The sequence below is a fragment of the Trichosurus vulpecula genome, chromosome 2, assembly GCF_011100635.1.
Source record: "Trichosurus vulpecula isolate mTriVul1 chromosome 2, mTriVul1.pri, whole genome shotgun sequence".
Lineage (NCBI taxonomy): Eukaryota > Metazoa > Chordata > Mammalia > Diprotodontia > Phalangeridae > Trichosurus > Trichosurus vulpecula.
This window is the reverse complement of record NC_050574.1, coordinates 426,510,289-426,530,036: the sequence shown is the minus strand read 5'-3', so window position 1 is coordinate 426,530,036 and position 19,748 is coordinate 426,510,289. Positions and strand designations below refer to the sequence as shown.

Here is a 19,748-nt window from a genome sequence, read left to right as displayed (position 1 = left end):
TTGTCAACGAAATGAGAGTGTTAGGGAAAAAACTAAAAAAGAAATGAGACCTACATTAGAATGAGTTAGGAATGAGAACTATCACTTTGCACAAGAAATATAAAACCTCGCCTTATCAACAAACTCTAAAAATTAGAGCAGACCAAAGGGAGGCCAATGACTCCATGAGAAAATAAGGAATGTTAAAACAAAGTCCAAAGACTGGAAAAAAAAAAGAAGAAGAAAACACAAGGCACCTCCCAGCAACAACTTGGTAAAAAAAAAAAAAAGAACTCAAGGAGAAAAATTCAAGAATCATTTATCTATCTGAATGCCATGATCCCAAAAAAAGAGCCTAGACACCATATTTCAAGAAGTCTTAAAAGAAAACTGCTCAGATCTCTACAATCTCACATCATCTAGCTCTAGATGCCTTCTGCCACTGTCTTTGTCCCTGTCTCACAAAATAAAGTGGCATTTCTTGCCAAAGCAGACCCCGCTACACCTGTAGGTGTTCCTCTTCTGTTTCCTCCAGCCTTTGCCATCCCCATTCTCTCACTTACCTTCAATCTCTCCCTGCTTCCTATCATCCCATCTTCATTCTCTCAGTGTCTACTAGCTGCCTTTCTACTTCCTACAAACACACTCATGTCCTCCCCTATCCTCAAAAACCCCTCACTTGAGCCAACCATCCCTTCTATTGTCCCATATCTCTCCTGCCTTTTGCGGCCAAATTCCTTAAGTCTGCCTATGATGAGGGCCTCTACTTCTCCTCTCTCCCTCTCTTCTTAACTCTCCACAGTCTGGCTTCTGAACTTACCATTCAATCAAAACTGATCTCTTCAAAGTTACCAATAATCTCCTAATTGTTAAACCCAAAGGGAGAGCTGGCAACAGTTACCTCTAACACTGTTACTTTTATTTGGAAATGATCTTTAAAAAAAACAACCCAAATCTAATATTATAATTATTTATTGAGTGATACTATATACAAGGCTCTGGAATACACAAAGAAGAATAAGCCATAATCTTTCTTCCCAAGGTCTTTGCAATCCAGTAGACACATAAAGATTTGTAGGTCCATGGAGCAACCAGAATGGAGTCTTGGGCAGGCTGTTTCTAGACGGGGGTGGGTGTGTGTGTGTGTGTGTGTGTGTCTGTGTATGTGTCTAGGTACCTGAAATTAAATATCTTGCTACCTTCTCTAAAGCCAAGATAGTACCGTAATAGGTCTGGACTAAGAAAACAGTACATTCAAAGATTTACTGCCAGGAATAATTTTTTTTTATTGTGGGTTATAAGCCTTTATTTCTTATGTTTTAATTCGTGTAGGGGAATGCTTAAGACCTACAACAAGGTGCTATGGAGTGGAAATATGGTGGGAAGGCTTAATGAGGAATGAGTTAGGCAGAGGCAATGGTCTTTGGGACACTTGCCAGGAAAAATTTTACAAACCATGTAATATTTTCAAATCTACTATGGGACATGTACCTAAATATCTGCATGCATACACAGAGGTAGGTAGGTAGATTATATTTATACACATATATAGTTACAGCTCTATAGACAGATATAAACACAGTTATAGGTATCTAAACATATGTAGATAGTTACATAGATCCACAGATATATAGATAGGTAGAGGTATCTTAAACCTCTTTTGCCATTAGCAGCTCACTTTTCATTTTTAAAGAAAAGTAGTATTGAAATAACTCTTACCTCAATATCATCATAATGAGGGGGCAAGCCCTGGGACTCTGAGGGAGTTATGTAAACATTAGATCCAACCAGAGATCCAAAAAAACATTCTAGCTTCTCCTGGATTTTCCACAGCTCATCCTTTTAAGAAAAAAAAAAAAGAGAAAGAAATAAAGACAATTCCACAGCTCCATTCTTCCCTTCCCATCCCCCAAATCATATGAATTAGGTAAGACTTAAGTGTCATAGGGTATAAGAAGCAAGGTTAGGCTGAAAAGAAAAAGGGAGAGAAAATCAGTCAGTAAGTATTAAGTACCTGCTATATGCCTGGTGCTGAAGTCACAGAGGTAGCAAATGTCAGAGATGGCATTTGAACCCAGATCTTCTGACTCCAGAACTTATGTTTTTTCCATTAGTATCAGAGGGGGAAAAAAATTTAAAAGCTAAGTAATATGGTTGACTTTGAGGTCAGGAAGACCTGAGTTCAAATTACTAGCTGTGTGACTCTGGGCAAATCACAGACCCTCTCTCAGCTTCAGTTTCCTCATCTTTAAATTAAAAATAATAAAACACCCACGTCAAAATGTTGTTGTCAGGACCAACAGAGATAACATGTGTAAAGCACTGACTTTAAGCACCATAAAAATTGCAGCTGCTGCTCTACTACTACCACTATCTAAAAAGGGGGAAATTAGATCAGTATAAAAACGTTGTGAGAAATGTCTTGTCTAGGCTACTAGGCTACTTTTAGAAACCTCTAGGCATCTCTATGGCTCCAAAAAAGCAATGGAAGGGATCGGACATTGGATTTGCTCTTCTCACTCTAAGATAGCAGAATTAGGAGTGATGAGTTACAGTTGCAAAGAGACAAATTTAGGCCTGATATAAGGAAAACTGTTGTGTCAATCAAAGCTGTCCCAAAAGTGAAAAGCTAATCTTTGGGAGCGGCTCCCAAAGAGCTTTACATTTATACCCAGGGAGGAAGTTTTCTTCCTGGACGCTAGAGTACTTTGTCATTTCCTTTTTCGGCTCATTTTACAGATGAGGAAACTGAGGCAAACAGGGTGAAGTGATTTGCACAGGGTCACACAGCTAGAAGTGCCTGAGGCCAGATTTGAAATCGGCTCTTCCTGACCCCTGGGCTGTTACAACTCTAGCCACTGCAACGCCTAAAAAGTAGTTTGGCACTGCTCTTTCTGGAGGATTCCTGGGAGATATTTTTCTTAGATGAGACTTATAACTTCACTGCTATAATAGGAAGCAACTGAGAAAGAACTCTCTCTAACAATGAAGTCTAGCATCTGCCCTACAAGTTACACTTGGAGAGTGGCTTGGGTGGGGCCCCAACAGACTACGTGACTTACTCAGGGAAACAGGCAGGACCCTGCAATCTTCCTAACATGAGATCAGCTCTCTCTCCAGCATATTATGCTGCCTCTAAGCCTCAGAGATTCTTTAATGACTGTGTATAAGTTGTAGCTCTTCACCCAGGTATTTCCAGGTCAACTGGAATAGCTCTCTGTGTCCCAAAATGGGGATAAACAAGGGAGTTGATGATCTTCCTCTCAAAGTATCTCAATGCTAGCCTATGATTATCTGCCATCTGGCCTTTTTCTCAACCAGTGATCTCTGACTTGGACAACTTAGTCTACAAAATAAGTGCTTTCACCTATCCTTCTTAAAATTTCCCATCACTCTGCACCTTGCTTACTGAACTAATGAGCATTTCATTAACCTGGAAACACTCCTTGGCTGCTGGATGCTTTTATCCCCCTTTTTGCTAAGCCTTGTTGAACTTGACTTTTTCCAAAAACTGGCTGAGATGAATCTTTCCTCCTGTCTCTTTCTGTGTCCAAGAATATAAATAACTGCCTTTTCACAGAGTAACATTCAGAGTAGTCCAACATTAACTACTGAGACAATGGGAAAGGGAAGGAGGCTAACTTAGCTTTATTCTATTTTCTAATTTCATATACTACTGGTTCCATGAAAGTCATAAAGTTTAAAGCAAAGATTCTGCTGAAGACCAGAAGTCACACAGAGGGTGTCCCAGAATTCTCAATGTAGTTTTAAGCTATTAAAGCTTAACTCAGAATTTGAACCCAGGACGTCAGGTGTCAATCCAGCACCATGCTGCCACTTAGATGACCCAAATTCAAGTAATTTACAAAAACGTAGGAGAAATCTAATGAGATTGTAAAAAATCACAAATTTAGAGTGGGAAATGACCTCAACGGCTTTCTGTTGGGGTATCAGAGCTCAAAATTGCACTAAGAATTCTCTGTATAAAGTAACTATACTCCATCAATAATTCATTCATCAAGCTTTTATTCAACACCTGCTATATTCCAGGTACTGTGCTAGGTTCTGGGAATACAAAGATAAAAACGAAAATGTCCCTACCATAAATTTTATCTCACTGTCAAACCGCACCTTAAAAAAAAATCCTCCTCCCACAGTCCCACCTCAATTGCCACTCAGTCCAAAACACTACTTAAAACCGAATGCTGTAGAAATAATAACTGTTTTCATACAAAGCTGCTGGTGCTTCTTTACCAATCTCACAGAAAAGGAAGTACCAACACTTTGATTCATAGTACACACCATGTTCATCAGGGTTTCTTACACACAGTAAAACAACTCTCTTTACACAAACATTTCCGGGTAAACTAGAATGGCAACATGAGCATGTCCTGAAAGAGCAATAAACAAGGGAGAGTCAATGATCCCCCTCCCTCAGAGCATCCCAATCCTGGGATGTGATTACCTGTCATCTGAACCAATGACCTATGCTTAAAAATAAAAATGAAATCAGGTTTATAACCTGCTGAACAACAAGGCTCTTGTAGCTTGCCAGAGGCCTCCCACAACCTTTTCACAGGAACCAGATGAATGAATCAGAATTAAACCCCTGCAACAATGCTTGGCCAATCACCCGAGCACCATTACAACTACAGAATGAAATGAACTGCCCCTTCCTCCATCCCGTGTATGTTTCACCTATCGTTAAGTTTTTAAGATACCAAGTCATCAAGTCAAGTCAGGAAACATTCCTTAAGCACGTACTAGGTGCTGAGCTCTGTCCTAAGTGCTGGAGATGCTAAGAAAACAATGATATTAGTACAACTGAGGGGTAGGGAGAGAGAAAGAAGGAAAAGTGGAGGGGAGAAACTGTACAAGCCAATCAGGCCAGGGAGGGGTATTGTAGGTTGAGAAACAAACTCTTCCTGTTCCAATAAACCCAGCCAAGAGGTTGAGCAGCAGATCTAAGGTCACAGCCACCTCAGAGACAGGAAGACAGTACATGCAAGATTTGTGTGTGAAGGAAGGTGAAGGAAGAGGTCTGGGAAGGTGCCGAGTCACTTTCTCAAGGCTGCTTTCCAGAATTTGTTAGATCTGTTACAAGACTCAGCAAAGGGGCATTCCAAAAACCAAAGGATATTTGGGGGTGCAGAGGACACCCACAGAAAACATGCACTTTCCATAACTTTCTATTGATCTCTTGATGATAAAATTGTTAAGTAACTTCACTGTTTTTTGGTTTTTTTTTTTTCTGAAAAAGTGATCTCAAAATGCCTTTCCTGCCAGGCTCTAGTTACAGCAAACAGGAGACCTGAAAAAAGAAAATAAACTTCCTATCATCCTCTGCAGGCAAATAAACTCAGGCTCCCACACGCAAGAGAGAAATTATCAGCAATTCAGGCAATCTCTCTAATAACAATGCCCTATCTCTCAAGTACTGTCATTGGATCTTAGATTTAGAGCTCATAAGGTTCCTTAGAGGCCAACTAATCCAACTGCTTCATTTTTTTTACAGAGGGAAATTAAGTTTCCCTCAGATGGGTCACATGAGAGAACCAAGGCCATAATTGGGAGTAAGCAACAGAGCCAGGATTTGAACTGGAGTTAGTTGTATACAATCAAGCTGCCAAATCTTGGGTGTTTTTAGCTTCACAGGATCTCTCACATCTGACTGCTTCTCTCCATCTTCAGAGCTCCCACCTTAGCTGAGGCACTCGCCAGGCTGCAAATGTCTCCTTGCCTCAAGTCTCTCACCACTCCAGTCTGGTCATATACACTCCTATCAAAATACATTTTTTCCTTAAGGGCAAAACTGATTATGCAACTTCCCTACTCAATCAACTCCAGTGATGGGGGAAAAAATAAAAACTTGAACCTACCTTTCCAGCCTCAGTGACCATTACCATTACATCCTTCATGCTATAATCAGGCAAAGTGGCCCTCTCTCACTCCCATATATTGGCCATGCCACATGCCTGGAAGGTGCCACCTTCTGTAGGAAGCCTCTGCCAATTACTGGAACTGCTAGTACTCTGCCCTCCTAAACTATTCTGCACTTAACCACTTTGTATTTTTTCATTATATATTTATGCTATGTATACCTAGGTACGTACTTGTCTCCTCCATTAGAATCTAAGTTTCTTGTGCATAAAGAGCATTTTATTCTTTGTTATCCCCAGTGTCTTAGTGCAGAATCTGACACGTATGAGTCGCTTAATAAGTACTTGATTGACTAATGTGGATTTTTGGACCCAGAGATCCCAGTACTAGGTATATACTTCAAGGATATCAAAGATAACCAAAATACTTAATAGAAGCACTTTTTTTGTGACAGCTAATAATTAGGCAACAAAGATGCCCATCAATTGGGAAATGGCTAAATAAATTGTGGTAGTAATAGTGGAGAGAGCAATGGACCTGGAGTCAGGAAAACCTGAGTTCAAATACATTGTCAGATACACTAGCTGTGTAACCCTGGGCAAGTCGCTGAACCCTGTTTGCCTCAGTTCCTCATCTGTAAAATGAGCTGGAGAAGGAAATGGCAAACCACTGCGGTATCTTTGACAAGAAAACCCTAGATGGGGTCACAAAGAGTCCAACACAACTGAAATGATTCAACAACAAAACATGAATGTAATGGAATATTACTGAACCATAAAAACAATGAATGTGAAGCATACAGGAAGGCCTGGGAAGACTGTGAAAGCTGTATAATTATAATGACCAAGCCTGGCACCAAAGAAAGAGCTAGAAGAATGTACTTCCGTTTTTTTGCAGAGGTGGAACATTATTGTGCTGATGTACTCAATTCGTGTGTTGGCTGAATTGCTTTTTCCTTATCTTCCTTTTTATTCTTTGTTATAAAGAATGGCTCTCTAGGTGAAAGAGGGGGTATATTAGAAATGGAAGGTGATGAAAGTCCAGTCAAGTCAACAAGCATTTATTAAGCCCCTACTATGTGCCAGGCATTAAACTAAGTGTTGTAGATACAAAGAAAGGCAGAAGGACAGTTCCCTGGTCTTAATTAAGGAGCTCACAGTTTAGTAGGGAAGACAACATGCAAACAACTGAGTACAAACAAAATACAGACCAGATAAATTGGAGATACTCCCAGAAGAGAAGGCACTAACAGTGAGGGAGACTGGAAAAGGCTTCTTGCAGAAGATAAAGTTTTAGTTGGGACTTGAAGTAACTCAAGGAAATCAGAAGATGGAGATGAGGAGAGAGAGAATCAAGGCATGGGAGACAGCCAATGAAAATTCAGGGAATCAAGAAATCGAATGTCCTGGGCATGAGGAACAGCAAGTAGGCCACTGTCACTAGGTCAACAAGTACTTGGAGGAAAGGAAGTAAGATGCAAGAAGACTGGAAAGGGGCTGAATTATACAGGGCTTTAAAAGCCAAACAGGATTTTGTATTCCATCCTGGAGGTGATGGGACCAACTGGAGTTTATTGAATGGCAGAGAGAGTGAGTGGCATGGTTATACATATAGTTTAGGAAGACCACCTCGACAGCTGAGTGGAGGTTGAAATGGAGTGGGGGAGGGTGGGGCAGGGCGCGGAGACATGAGTCTAAGGGACCAACCAGAAGACTCCTTCAATCATCCAGGTACAGGGTGACGCAGATGTGCACCAGGGCTGTGGGAACATGACAAGAGAAAAAGGAGCTGATACTGGAGATGTTAGGAAGACAGAACTGATAGGACTTGGCAACAGACTGGACATGAGGCAAGGTTTTTGTGAAAGTAAGAAGTCAAGGATGGCACCTAAGGTTAAGAACCTGGATGAAACTGGTGCCCATGATAGTGACAGGGAAGTTAGGAAGAGGGAAGCATTTGTGGGGAAAGATCTATTCCTAGAAGAGAATTTAATTATACTTTGTTGTTTTTCAGTCATGTCGGACTCTTTGTGACCTGATTTAGGGTTTTCTTGGCACAGATACTAGAGTGGTTTGCCACTTCCTTCTCCAGCTCATTTTACAGAGGAGAAAACTGCAGCAAACAGGGTTAAATGATTGGCCCAAGGTCACACAGGTATAGTAAATGTCTGAGGCCAGATTTGAATTCAGATCTTCCTGACTCCAGGCTTGGCACTCTATTGACTTTTGTCACCTAATTGCCCATTTAAATAAACTAATATTTGTTAAATTGGAGGAGAGGCATCCAAATACATACGGGACATGGAAGCAAGACGGTAATTAAAAATGAATACCATGAATAACAGAAGACTGTACAAATATTTTTATTAGTGCTAAATCTCTGAATGAGCTGAGGGTGGTGATGAATACTAAAGTCAACAAAATTTTAATACTTTAGCTATATCATCAACCAAAAAAAGGATAAAAGAACTGTCTAGAATGGATGAAATAATATACAAATGAGAAAAGTGAGAAGAGATAAGTCTTATGGAAATGATAAGAGCAAAAATTGCCTACAAGTGAGCTTGTATCAGTGTGTAAAGGGAACAGTTAAGAAGAAGGTGGGGAGGAAGAGAAATAATAAAGATGTTAGATAATGTCCAGTGGGAATGGAATCATATATGGTTCTTGTAACTCCTCTACGAAAATTAATCCCCAAGCACTTCTAAAATAATATAGTTTATTTTGTACTAAGAAGCAATGTGGCATAATGGATAGAGAGCTGGCCTTCTGAGTCAAAAAGACTTGTATCCGAGTCCTATCTCTTGATACACACATACTAGCTGCTTGACCACAAGCAAGCCATTTACAAACTCAGTGCTACAAGAAATTCTTTAAGACTTAAGTTTCACACGAGACTCTGTCTGTGTGAGTGGAGGGTTTCCATACCATTAGTATTGGCAGGGGAAAAAACTGTTGTGTCAAACTCAAATACAAATGGATTCCTATAGCTGCGTGACTCAGAAAACCACAAATGAGCATTATTTATATTGTAATATGGGGCAGCTAGATAGTGCAGTGGATTGAACATCCTCCCTGGAATCAGAAAGATCTCATTTCAAACACAGCCTAAGATACTTACTAGCTGTGTGACCCTGGACCAATCACTTAACCCTGTTTGTCTCAGTTCTTCATTTCTAAAATGAGCTGGAGAAGGAAATGACAAACAACTCCAGTGTCTTTGCCAAGAAAACCTCAAATGGAGTCACAAAGAGCCAAACAACAACAAAATATTGTGATAGATATTGCTGGTAGCCTGGCCCAAACACAGCTAATACTTACCTGTACATGAGCTCCAAGTAGAAATGATTTCAACTTTGAAAAGAAAATTCCTTTGATTCTGTTGGCTTCCTAATAAGCCACCAGATGCACTGGTAAATTTACCAGTAAGGAGACTGACAGATAGATAGATAAACAGACAGACAGATAAGGACAGACAGATGGATTGACAGACAGATAGAACAGATGAGCATTTATTAAGTGTTTCTCATGTGCAGTACCTGTACTGAACTAAGCCCTGAAGACAGAAATTACAATCAAGACAGCCATTGGCCTTGAGCAGCTTACATTCTAGAAAAGAAAAACACAAAGGAATACAAGAGCCTGGAGTCATCTAGAAAGTCAGAAGATATCCTTACAGGGGCATAATGAAGAGACTGCAAGGGAGGGTCATGGAGGTCTTGGCTAGACAAGTTTCACCCATCACAGCCAGATTCACTAAAATCTTCTGGTGGCTCAGTAGAGTGATATCTGCAGACATCTGCAACCAGAGTTCTAGGAAACTGGGACAATGTCACCAAAAGGGGCAAGGGCCCAGGCCATCTTCTCATTATACTTTTCCTACTCAGACCACCACCTCCACATCCTCCTGACTAGAAGCTTGCGTCTCCTCCTTGATTTGATTGGCCAAGGTTTCCATGGCACTCCCTTGCAGGTTCTTCACCATGCCCTGTGAAGATACCTTCTCCCTTTCCAGACATTTCCCATCTCCTGCATTCCTTCATGTTTTTCTTCCCCCATTAGAAAGTAAGTTCCTAGGGCCAAAAACTGTCTTGCTTGCTTGTATTTCTATCCCTGGGGCTTAGCACAGAGGAAGCACTTGATAATAATGTTCATCTATTTCCTTCTATCTATGGAAATCTCCTTACCATGCTGCTATATTTTTCAAAAGGTCACTAGCTTTTCTCAGACTGGGATATGCACAGCACAGCAGAAGAACAGGAGACTGGATGAATTCTTGAATCCAACCTTATAATTCAAGAATTATCCCAAGTGGAGTTAGTAAAACATATAGGCCACACACTCAAATGATGGAAGCAATACATTCTGCAAGGAGAGGCTTGGACATTACCTTAAATCTCTGAGGCTGGTGGAACTGGATAGTTGCCCTTCTCTGATCAAAATCTTTTCTCAGTTGGAGGTAGTGTACTTTGCTACCCCTATTTAACACCTTCTTCCGGCCATTCACACATCGGCACACATTTATATCTCTTCCATAGTACATCCCCAGTCTGCACAGATTCTTCAAATCTGTTAACTGGAAAAGGGACTGAAAGTAAGCAGCCAGTGAAGGATCATCTCTCTGAATTAGAAGGGGCTTCTGCTCCCAGTATTCCTCGAAAAAAGTCTCTATCTTGATGGGAAATATCAAGCTCTCAAAGAAAGCATCAGGGCTGTCAAAGTTCAAAGGTGAAACAGGAGCAACTGCCTCCACCTTCACACGCTTACAAGGACTGGGCCCTCCTTCCATGGCCACATCTGCATTTGTCCCATCCCTGGACATGGTCCTGTTTTAGGAATAAAAAGCCAAGCCATGAATCAACCAATATTCAATTCAATAAAGTGGCATTTAATAAGTATTTAGTCTAGATCTTGGGGATACAAAGACAGTATCAAAACAATTACTGCTCTCAAAGAGATGAGGAAAAGCTTTCATTTTTATTTCTCTCTCCATCCCTGATGGACGTGTCCTCCTCCCAACTCCCAAAAATCCATACATAATCATTTACACTACGCACCAAGCAGATCTGTGGGGTTTTTTTGGAGGGGGCATGGCAGGGCAATTGGGGTTAAGTGACTTGCCCAAAGTCGCACAGCTAGCGTGTCAAGTGTCCTTCTGACTCCAGGGTCAGTGCTTTACTCACTGCGTCACCTAGCTGCCCCTTTTGTTTTTGTTTTGTTTTTTCAGATTTGTTTAAATAGGATAGCATAACACTCCCAACGCTGGGAAACAAAACCATATCCTAAAAAAAAATACATTTTAATCTAATGGCAAATAGTCCATAAACCAAGCTGAATACCATTCTCCTAAGAGGTCTAGTCTTCTTGGTCTGAGGACAAACCAAGTTCTTCTTGTAATTCTCATTCCCCCTCCTCCCAAGTTAAAAAACCATAGTGAGAAATCAAGAAGGAGGAAACAAAAAGAGAAAATGCAAAACATGCACACAAAAAAAACCTTTTCCCATGGGAGAAAGGATACTGGACAAGTTGAGGGTAAAGTTCTACAAAGATCCACTAAATATGGGTGTGGGTATCAATCAATTAAACAATAGGCACTTATGTGCCAGGTAATGTGCTACTCGGCATACAAAGGGAGGCAAAAAGTCCCTACTTTCGAGGAGCTTATAATCTAACGAGCTGAAGCTCCAGTTGAACTCCAAGAGACTTTACCTTGGTCTCCAAAAACCTAAGGCCAGATTCACCAGCCTAATTCAAATCAGAACAACTCAAAGTTTCTGACCCACAGACACTAAGGCATTCTGGGAGACTAAGGAATTCTCCCTAATAGTAAACACCAAGGAACCAAAGAACCACAAACCACAAACGCTGGGTCACAAATAGTCTCTTCCCTCAAAGAAGAGTTCTTCAGAGGGAGTTTGGCATAAGCATAACCCTTCAGTTAAGGTTCAACAAATGGGGGGGGCGGGAAGGCAGAGGGGAGGGAGGGTTTTTAGACATTGTGACATGAGCTCAAAAGTCCAGGAACAAGTAGGTGTAAAATTTGAGAGCCAGATCTGGAGAGGAACCAGAAGGGGAGCCTGGTCCTATACCTCCTAGGAAAGGGCAAGTAGCCAGTATCAAAGCAGCTGGAGAGGTATGTTAGGAGGTTTTTGTCCTTCATTCTGGAAGAGGACCAAAATGACATCGCTATGCTAGAGTCAAGTTTCAACGTGAATGACTGTGGCTGATCAGACCAATACAAGCTCAGAAAGCTCTACCACAGGTCCGGCACAAATAGTCCATGTGAACATTTGGGGTGGATACTCTAAATTTGTGCATCCTGTGTTTCTTTGAGCTCTTTCAATTCTGCTTTGTTCATAGAGCTCAGCACCTTCTCTGATGTGGGAATGACAAGGTGAGTAGTCCTATGCCAGTGTCACCCATGTCAATCAATTCCAAAGTTCTTCTTGAGAGAGACCTCGAGAGTGTCCTTGTATCACTTCTTCTGACCACCATGTGAAAGCCTGCCTTGTGTTAGTCCTCCATAAAATAGTTTTCCGGCAAGTGCACATTCTGCATTTGGACAACGTGGTCAGCCCACTGGAGTTGCGCTCTTTGAAGCAGAGTTCTAATGCTTAGCAGTTTAACTCCAAGTAAGGACCTCAGTGTCTGGTACCTTATCCTGCCAGGTGATCTTCAGAATCTTCTAAGACAATTCAAACAGAAGCAATTCAGTTTCCTGGCATGGCGCTGGTAGACTGTCCACAGGCATACAACAATGAGGTTAGCACAATGGCACTGTAGCCCTTCAGTCTGGTAATCAGTCTAATACTGCTTCACTCCCATACTTTCCTTCAGAGCCTCCCCAACACTGAGCTAGCTCTGGCAATGCATGTGTTAACCTCATTATCAATGTGTACATCCCTGGAAAGTACACTACCAAGGTAAGTGAACTTATCCACAGCATTCAAAACTCCATTTGCTGTAACGGATGGCTCCACATATGGATGGTGTGGTGGTGGCTTATGGAGCACCTGTGTTTTCTTGGTGTTAATTGTTAGGCCAAAATCAGCACAAGCAGCGGAGAATCGATCCACATTTTGTTGCATCTCACCTTCAGAGGCTGCATTGAGTGCACGATCATCTACAAACAGAAAATCATGCACCAATACTCCCTCCACTTTGGTCTTGACTTGTAGCCTTCCCAAGTGGAAGCCTTCCCATTGTGGCAGCAGACCTTGATGCCATGTTCATCCTCATGAAGAGGTTTGGGATTGAGGGGTGCGACACCCTAAAGTACTGACATGCCAGGTCCTGCCGAAAGAATTCGACTCAAGCCTTCTCAGCCAAGGGAAAAGACAAAGTTTATTAAGGGTTTGCCATAATGGGTTGTCTTAAGAAATCCCACCCTTTGTGACGCCTGTTTTCACAAGCGGGCCAGATTCAACCTACTGAGATTGAATCTGAGCACCTTCATGGAAGCAAGATAGAAGATTATATACACAAAGATTGTGGGAGGGATTGAGGGGTGGTCTGGGTGACTAGAGGAGGGGTTTAGGGAGGGAGGAGCTTGCTGGGACTGAGATGAGGTCAGACTCCAGGGTGGGAAATAGCTGAAGGCTACATGGAGATGACAGACAACAGAGGGCTAGGGTAACAGAACTAGGGTATAGATATTTTGATCAGGATTATGGGTAGGAAACAGCTGGACGATAGAGGGCTAGGCTAGGCAGAGACTTGGACCCAATGATAATGCAAGACCCATGGCCTTAGGGGAAGGCCAGATCCAGTTGGAAGACTCAAGGGGAGTTCAAGGGGGCTCCCAGAGACTGTGCCCCCATCACTCATTGAAAGCATTTGACAACATGGCTGAAAACATCATGCTAAAAAGCATGGGAGCAAGCACAAAGCCTTGTTTCACTCCATTAGTGACTGGTCAAATTCTTTCGAGGCAGACCCATGCATTCTGCCCTTGCATTTCGGGGTTCCCAAGGCCCCTTGGACCAAAACAGTTTTAGTCATGTCTGACTCTTAGTGACCTTATTTGGGGGTTTTCTTGGCAAGGGTACTAAAGTAGTTTGCCTTGCCATTTCTTCCAGCTCATGTTTACAGATGACGAACTGAGGCAAAGAGGGTTAAGTGACTCATCCACGGTCACACAGCTACTAAGTGTCTGAGGCCAGATCTGAACTCATGAAGATGAGTCTTTAAGTTCCAAGCCCAGTGCTCTGTCCACCTGTGCCATCTGGCTGCCCTTTAACTGATTTCATCCTTTCTTTTCCAACTCTTACCCAAATATATCGCATTAAATCTCTTCTCCCACCCCCATTATCACACTTATGATCCAGAAAAACAGGAATGACTCATGACACACTCGTATGAAGAACAAAATCCATTTGATAAATTTTACAGCACAAAGAACAAGTGCTATCAGTTTCTGAAGCTCTTGAGGGCATACAGAAGTCTTTCTACTGTTTACATCAACAATAAATTTTTTTTTCCCCTCAAGCCATTCGGCATTAAATAAGAAACTATTACATTTCACTTATTCTGATTAGCGACCCCCCCCCCCAATAAGCATGCTATTTGGATTCCAACACAGAATGGAAGCAATCCTGGGTTCTCAAAATAATCACTGGTTTCTCAGCAAAATGTAAAGTGGCAGACTCCAGCACACTGAAAAGATTCGAAACATGAGATTAACTACTCTCTGTGTGCTTCTCATCTGAGGTCCAACCTAGGTAGGTTTGGAAGTATTTGCAAAGCACTTAGCACACAGTGCCTGGCATAAACTTTTATGTATCTATCAGGAAATAAATGCTTATTCCCTTCTCCCTTCCCCCCCCCCCCCCATCACTAGATCTGGAGTCAGTAAGAGCTGGGATCAAATTGTGCCTTAGACACTAGGCTTGTGACCCTGGCTTGTCTGAGACTCAGTTTCTGGATTTATAAAATGGGGATATTAATAGTACTCAATTCATGGATGGTTTCCCAAGTACCTCTAGTTTGAGATTTGAGAGCCTGTGTAAGCTTGGGTTGTTGTGAGGATCGAATGAGAAAGTAAAGTGCTCTATCAGGGACTGTTGGCAGTTAGGTGGCACAGTCGATGGAGTGTTGGGCCTAGAGTCAGGAAGACTCATCTTCCTGAGTTCAAATTTGGCCTCAGACACTTAGTAGTTGTGTGACTCTGGGTGAGTCACTTAACCCTGTTTGTTGCAATTTCTTCATTTGTAAAAAAGAGCCAGAGAAGGAAACAGCAAACCATTCCAGGATCTTTGCCAAGAAAACCCCAAATGGGGTCACGAAGGGTCAAACAGAACTGAAAACAACTGACTCAACACCAGGGGTTCTTAATTTTTTCCTATCTTATGAGATATTGCTTTTTAACATGCAATAAAATTGGAAGTTCCTAATCTTGTCTGTCTTCTCAAAATGTTATTTTTAAATATACAAAATAAAATGCATAGGATAATAAAGTAAAGCAGTTATATAGAAATAGTTATTAAAATTTTTTTTTAAAAACAAGTTTACAGATCCCAAGTTAAGAATCTCTACTTGGCTACTAGTATCACCAGAAGACTAGGCCAGTAAATGATGAATACTGCTTTTCCTCAGCAGAACTCAAGACTACTAAAGGCACGGAGAGAATGCTGTCTGGTTAAAGGACTGCTGATCCAGAACAACCTCCTCATTTTACTGATAAGGAAACTGAGACCCAGAGGGATTTGGGGACATGGCCAAAATCACAAAAGCAGGGACAGAATCCAGTCTCTTGACTCCAAACCCAGTACTTTCCCAGGCAGCTATCCCACATTTTTTTTAAATAGGGAAGTTTATTAATAGCATTGTAATGGTATCATTTTTCCCCTACTGCAACTACAAAATATTTGTTGTATTGTGGGATTTGGTAGAAGCCCCATCAATAGTTGTTTCTATGGGAAAATGTATTTCAAGTACCAAACCAAAAACAACTCATTTGTAAATTAAGATCTGGAGATAAATTTTAGTTAAATGAAGTATAGTATAGTATATACTATAGTATATCCCAAGAAGAGTCCTGGATTTGAAGACCTGGTTTCAAACAGTGCCTTGGGCACTTCACTTAACCTATATGAGCCTAATGTTTCCTCACCTATAAAATGAAGAGGAGGACTGGGGGTGGGAGTGGATTAGAGCCTCAAGAGTGTCCCACTTCAAAATCTTATCTCAGACTTCGAACTTCTCTATGCAGCTGAGTGCCACAGGTTTGACTCTTGCTTTTGAATGACAAAAAATAACCCCATTATCTCAAAGGAGCTAGGGCTACAGTTGTGTTTGGTGAATACAAAAATAAATTTAAAAAAAATATGTACAGCAATGCTACACTTCACAATATATAAACACCTATAGGGAGGTGCAGGGGTTTTAAAAAAAGTTCTGGAATCCTACTGATTCTGGAAATCAACATATTTTTGGAAAACACTAACTCCTTATCTGTTCAGGTCTACAGCAGCTACAATTTTCAATCATGCATCATCAGAGAATGAATAACTTTAGCAAGATCGGGCCTTGTTAGTACTTGGTAAGCCAGAATGATGGAGGAAAAGGTGCAGAAGTCAGCTGAGTCAGTGAGTGCTATTCCCAACTAATTCAGAATTTTAAAAAGTCCTCCCCCTTCCTCCACACCCACATACACAAACCCAACCACAAACCAACTTCTGAGGCCCCGTAGCTAAAGGTTTTCTAAAAAGAAATGGTTATTTTTACACCCACATGTCTTTTATCTCTAAGAATAGTGTAAATTTAAAATGTTCTTTTTCTCAAAATGCAATATAATCACCAAAAATCAAATGCTTAAATGTCTCAAAAAGAAACCCAAAATGAAAGGTGCCTTTGAAAAATTCTGCTATTATTATTAAAACACCAAAAAAATCACATTACAAAAGCTTTCCTCAGCCTGTATATGTGTGTGTGTGTGTGTGTATACACACACATATATATATAGAGAGCCATCAGTTTATTGCTTCCATATTGCTCATGTTCCAATCATTTGAGGCTTCAATTAGGAGTCTACAATCTACTGGACAATAGTTACATACAATTCTCATCTTGGTTGCAGAATCCACAAAAACATAAGAGCACCCACACTGCAGTTTTAGTGTAAAAAAAATTTTTGAGAAAATCAGAACTCTTGAAAGCCACTTTCATTGGAATGTATTTAAAAATAAAAATATCAGGAAGAGTTCCACAATTCAACCAAAAAATTAAAAAGACTCAAAATATACTACTCCAGCCAATGCAAATATTAAATTGTTAGAACGAAACCACTTTGGGGTACAAAAACCCTAAAAGAAAATTAGTATGTATGCCTATACCTTTGCCAGAAAATGCTAGTTAGAGATAAATGTTTACTCAGACCCTCCTCTCTGCTGTAACATGATCAGGACAGAACACTGGCTGGGTCTTTCTTACAAGTCCTAAACTTGAGAAGTGGTGCTCTGAGTAACCTGTTTCAATTATCAGCCTAACAACGGATACAAGCTACAGACATAGAAGGGCAGGTTTTGGCAATTTACTGAAAAAGCTAGTATGTTCCCCATTACCGGTTCAAGTTTCAAACTTCAGAATCCTAAATATGTAAGCCACTTGCGGCATCTACTTAGTTTTGTGTGAGCTGTTTTTAATATAATTTTAAAGGGAAAAAAACCCTGCCATTGGCCCTACAACTTGACAGGGTAAGAAAACCCCGAATTATCAGGGCCTAGTCTACCCATGCCAGCTGTCAAAAGCGACAGGAAGAATGACTCGCTTGACCTACAAACTAGGTTTCCCCGTGATTCACTGGTTGGGTGATCTTTCTACCCCACCCAACTACGATGGAAAGGGGCGCAGAGGTTCAGAAGTAGGAGGGCCTGGGTTCAGATTCTAACTATGTCACTTATTTTTCTGGGCCTGAGCTGCTTCATTTGCATCCTGAGGGCTGGCTGGCCTTTGACACTCGTTCTAGTTCTAAACGATTCTGTATCTCAAAACAATATGTCAGAAGTAAGAAAAGTTCCATTTGCTAAAGTGCTCAAAAATGGACCACTGTTATCAAAGTGTGAACTCAAGCGAACACAGAACACGTGCTCAGCATTTATCACAGAAGTCGCACATCTAGTGGCACCAGCCCCGGTTATTTCATATTGCGGGTCTGTGAGAACCTTTAAGTCTGAAGCACCTCAAGGATTCTTCAGGAGAGACCAAAGGATGGGTACTTAATCCTATGCAAGTACAATCTCCCCAGACCCCAACTTTCCCGAATTGAAAACTGGCAGACTAAGGCTCCTGAGGCGTGCACGGCTGCAATTACAAGGCGCTGCTGATTTATTTCGGGGAGCTCCCCGCCCCTCCGCCCGCGGTGGCCAGCCAGATTTCCAAACTTTCCCCTCCTTCACTCCAAGTTCTCGGGGTGGCGGGCAGAGCGCATACCAGGCACCGCGCACTCCCCTGTTTTCCGAGGGAACCCCGCGCCTGGGGTTTGTTAAAAGGTCCATAGACCCTCCCCCCCGCATCAATGCGGGGCTGCCCGAGGGTCATCACGGACGCTGTCCGGTCAAGTGCCCCCCAACACTGTGACCAGGCCGGGGGTGCCCAGGCGGTCAAGCGGGAGCCTGCCCTCTCGCCCACCTGCCGCTGCAGGCAGCTAGAGAGGGCCTCCGAAGGGCGGGGCACGGGGACCTACGCCGAGGCACAGAGCCCCGCTAAGCCAGCGGCGCCGTCCCCCACTTACCGGCGGGGCCTGTTGCATGTGGCCCCGAACGCCACGTGCAGAAGGAAGAGGCGGAGGAAGCAGCCGCCGGCCCGGGGCGGAGATGGCGTGGCCACGCTCGGGGGCGGCGTGCTGCGGCGAGGGGCGGGGGCGGGACCGCTGGGGCCTGGGGTCTGCCGCCGGGGCAGTTGCCAGGGCCCCCTACGCAGCTGGGGACTGGGGATCCTCCAGGCTGGCTCTCCGTCATCAGTGGGGATCCGAACCGGACTGCCTGGTCTGGTTCCTGGGGTCGGGTGGGGAGAACCGTCACCCTGAGCGCTGGGGGTTCGGGACCAAGCCAGAGCTGCCCTTGTCTCGCTCCCCCACCCCCATTAGAATGTAAGCTCAGTGCCAGTAAGCACATGGACACACCTACGATCTTTTTGTGTATATGTAATCCAAGTTTTATATATAACCTGTGTATGTATGTATTATATATGAAATTAATACACACATGTACGTGTGTATACACACATACATGCACCTGCACTTGTTTCCCTCTCCTACCTCGATGAGAATGTAAACCGACTGCAAGTAGGGAATATACACACATACGCACATACATACATACATACCTACACACACACACATCCTATTATAGATGTATATATAATTCCCCCCAAATTATATATATGCACACACGTGTGCATGTATGTACATGTGGTACGTATGCACACTTGCACCTCTCTTGCTTCCCCACCCCCATAAGAATGTAAGGTCACTTCAAGTAGGGATAGTTTCCTTCTTGGTACTTGTATATGTATGCATGTCTGTGTGTATATGTATTTACATATAAGCAGCATAAATATAAAATGAATAAATACAAATATATACAAAGAAGTTCGGTATAAAGTAGGGGAGGGGCAATTGGGAAAGTCTTCATGCAGAAGAGTATACCTGGGCTGTATACGGTATTAAATTAGGCAGAGAAAGATTCTTTGAGTCAATAAGGAAGTGTGGACATTTAGGAAGAAAAAGTGAGACTAAACCGCTTACTACATACAGGCTGGGCATCAGCAGAATGCCTTTGAGTTAGGAAAACTATAGAATAGAAACCTACACTAGACTGGAGAAGGGAATTTAAAGATAGGTATTCTAATGCTTTCATTTTACAGGTGAGGTAACCCAACCAAATAACTTCC

The 19,748-nt window shown here is 42.1% G+C and overlaps 1 protein-coding gene across 3 annotated transcripts in view; it reads right to left on the bottom strand.

Moving 5' to 3' along the window:
* RIOX2 (ribosomal oxygenase 2) overlaps positions 1 to 18,669 on the bottom strand; it is a 50,590-nt gene extending 31,921 nt beyond the window's left edge. For 2 of the 3 annotated variants that reach the window (XM_036747826.1, XM_036747828.1), the window contains exons 1-3: positions 18,589 to 18,669; positions 10,249 to 10,684; positions 1,699 to 1,818 (exon numbers count right to left, since the gene is read on the bottom strand). In XM_036747826.1, the coding sequence (XP_036603721.1) occupies positions 1,699 to 1,818; positions 10,249 to 10,680 (552 nt within the window). In that variant the 5' untranslated portion in view covers positions 10,681 to 10,684; positions 18,589 to 18,669. Of the gene's footprint in view, positions 1 to 1,698; positions 1,819 to 10,248; positions 10,685 to 18,287; positions 18,345 to 18,588 lie in introns of those variants that run through there. The other variant, XM_036747827.1, reaches the window with a different exon arrangement.
* Positions 18,670 to 19,748: the final 1,079 nt, after the last annotated feature.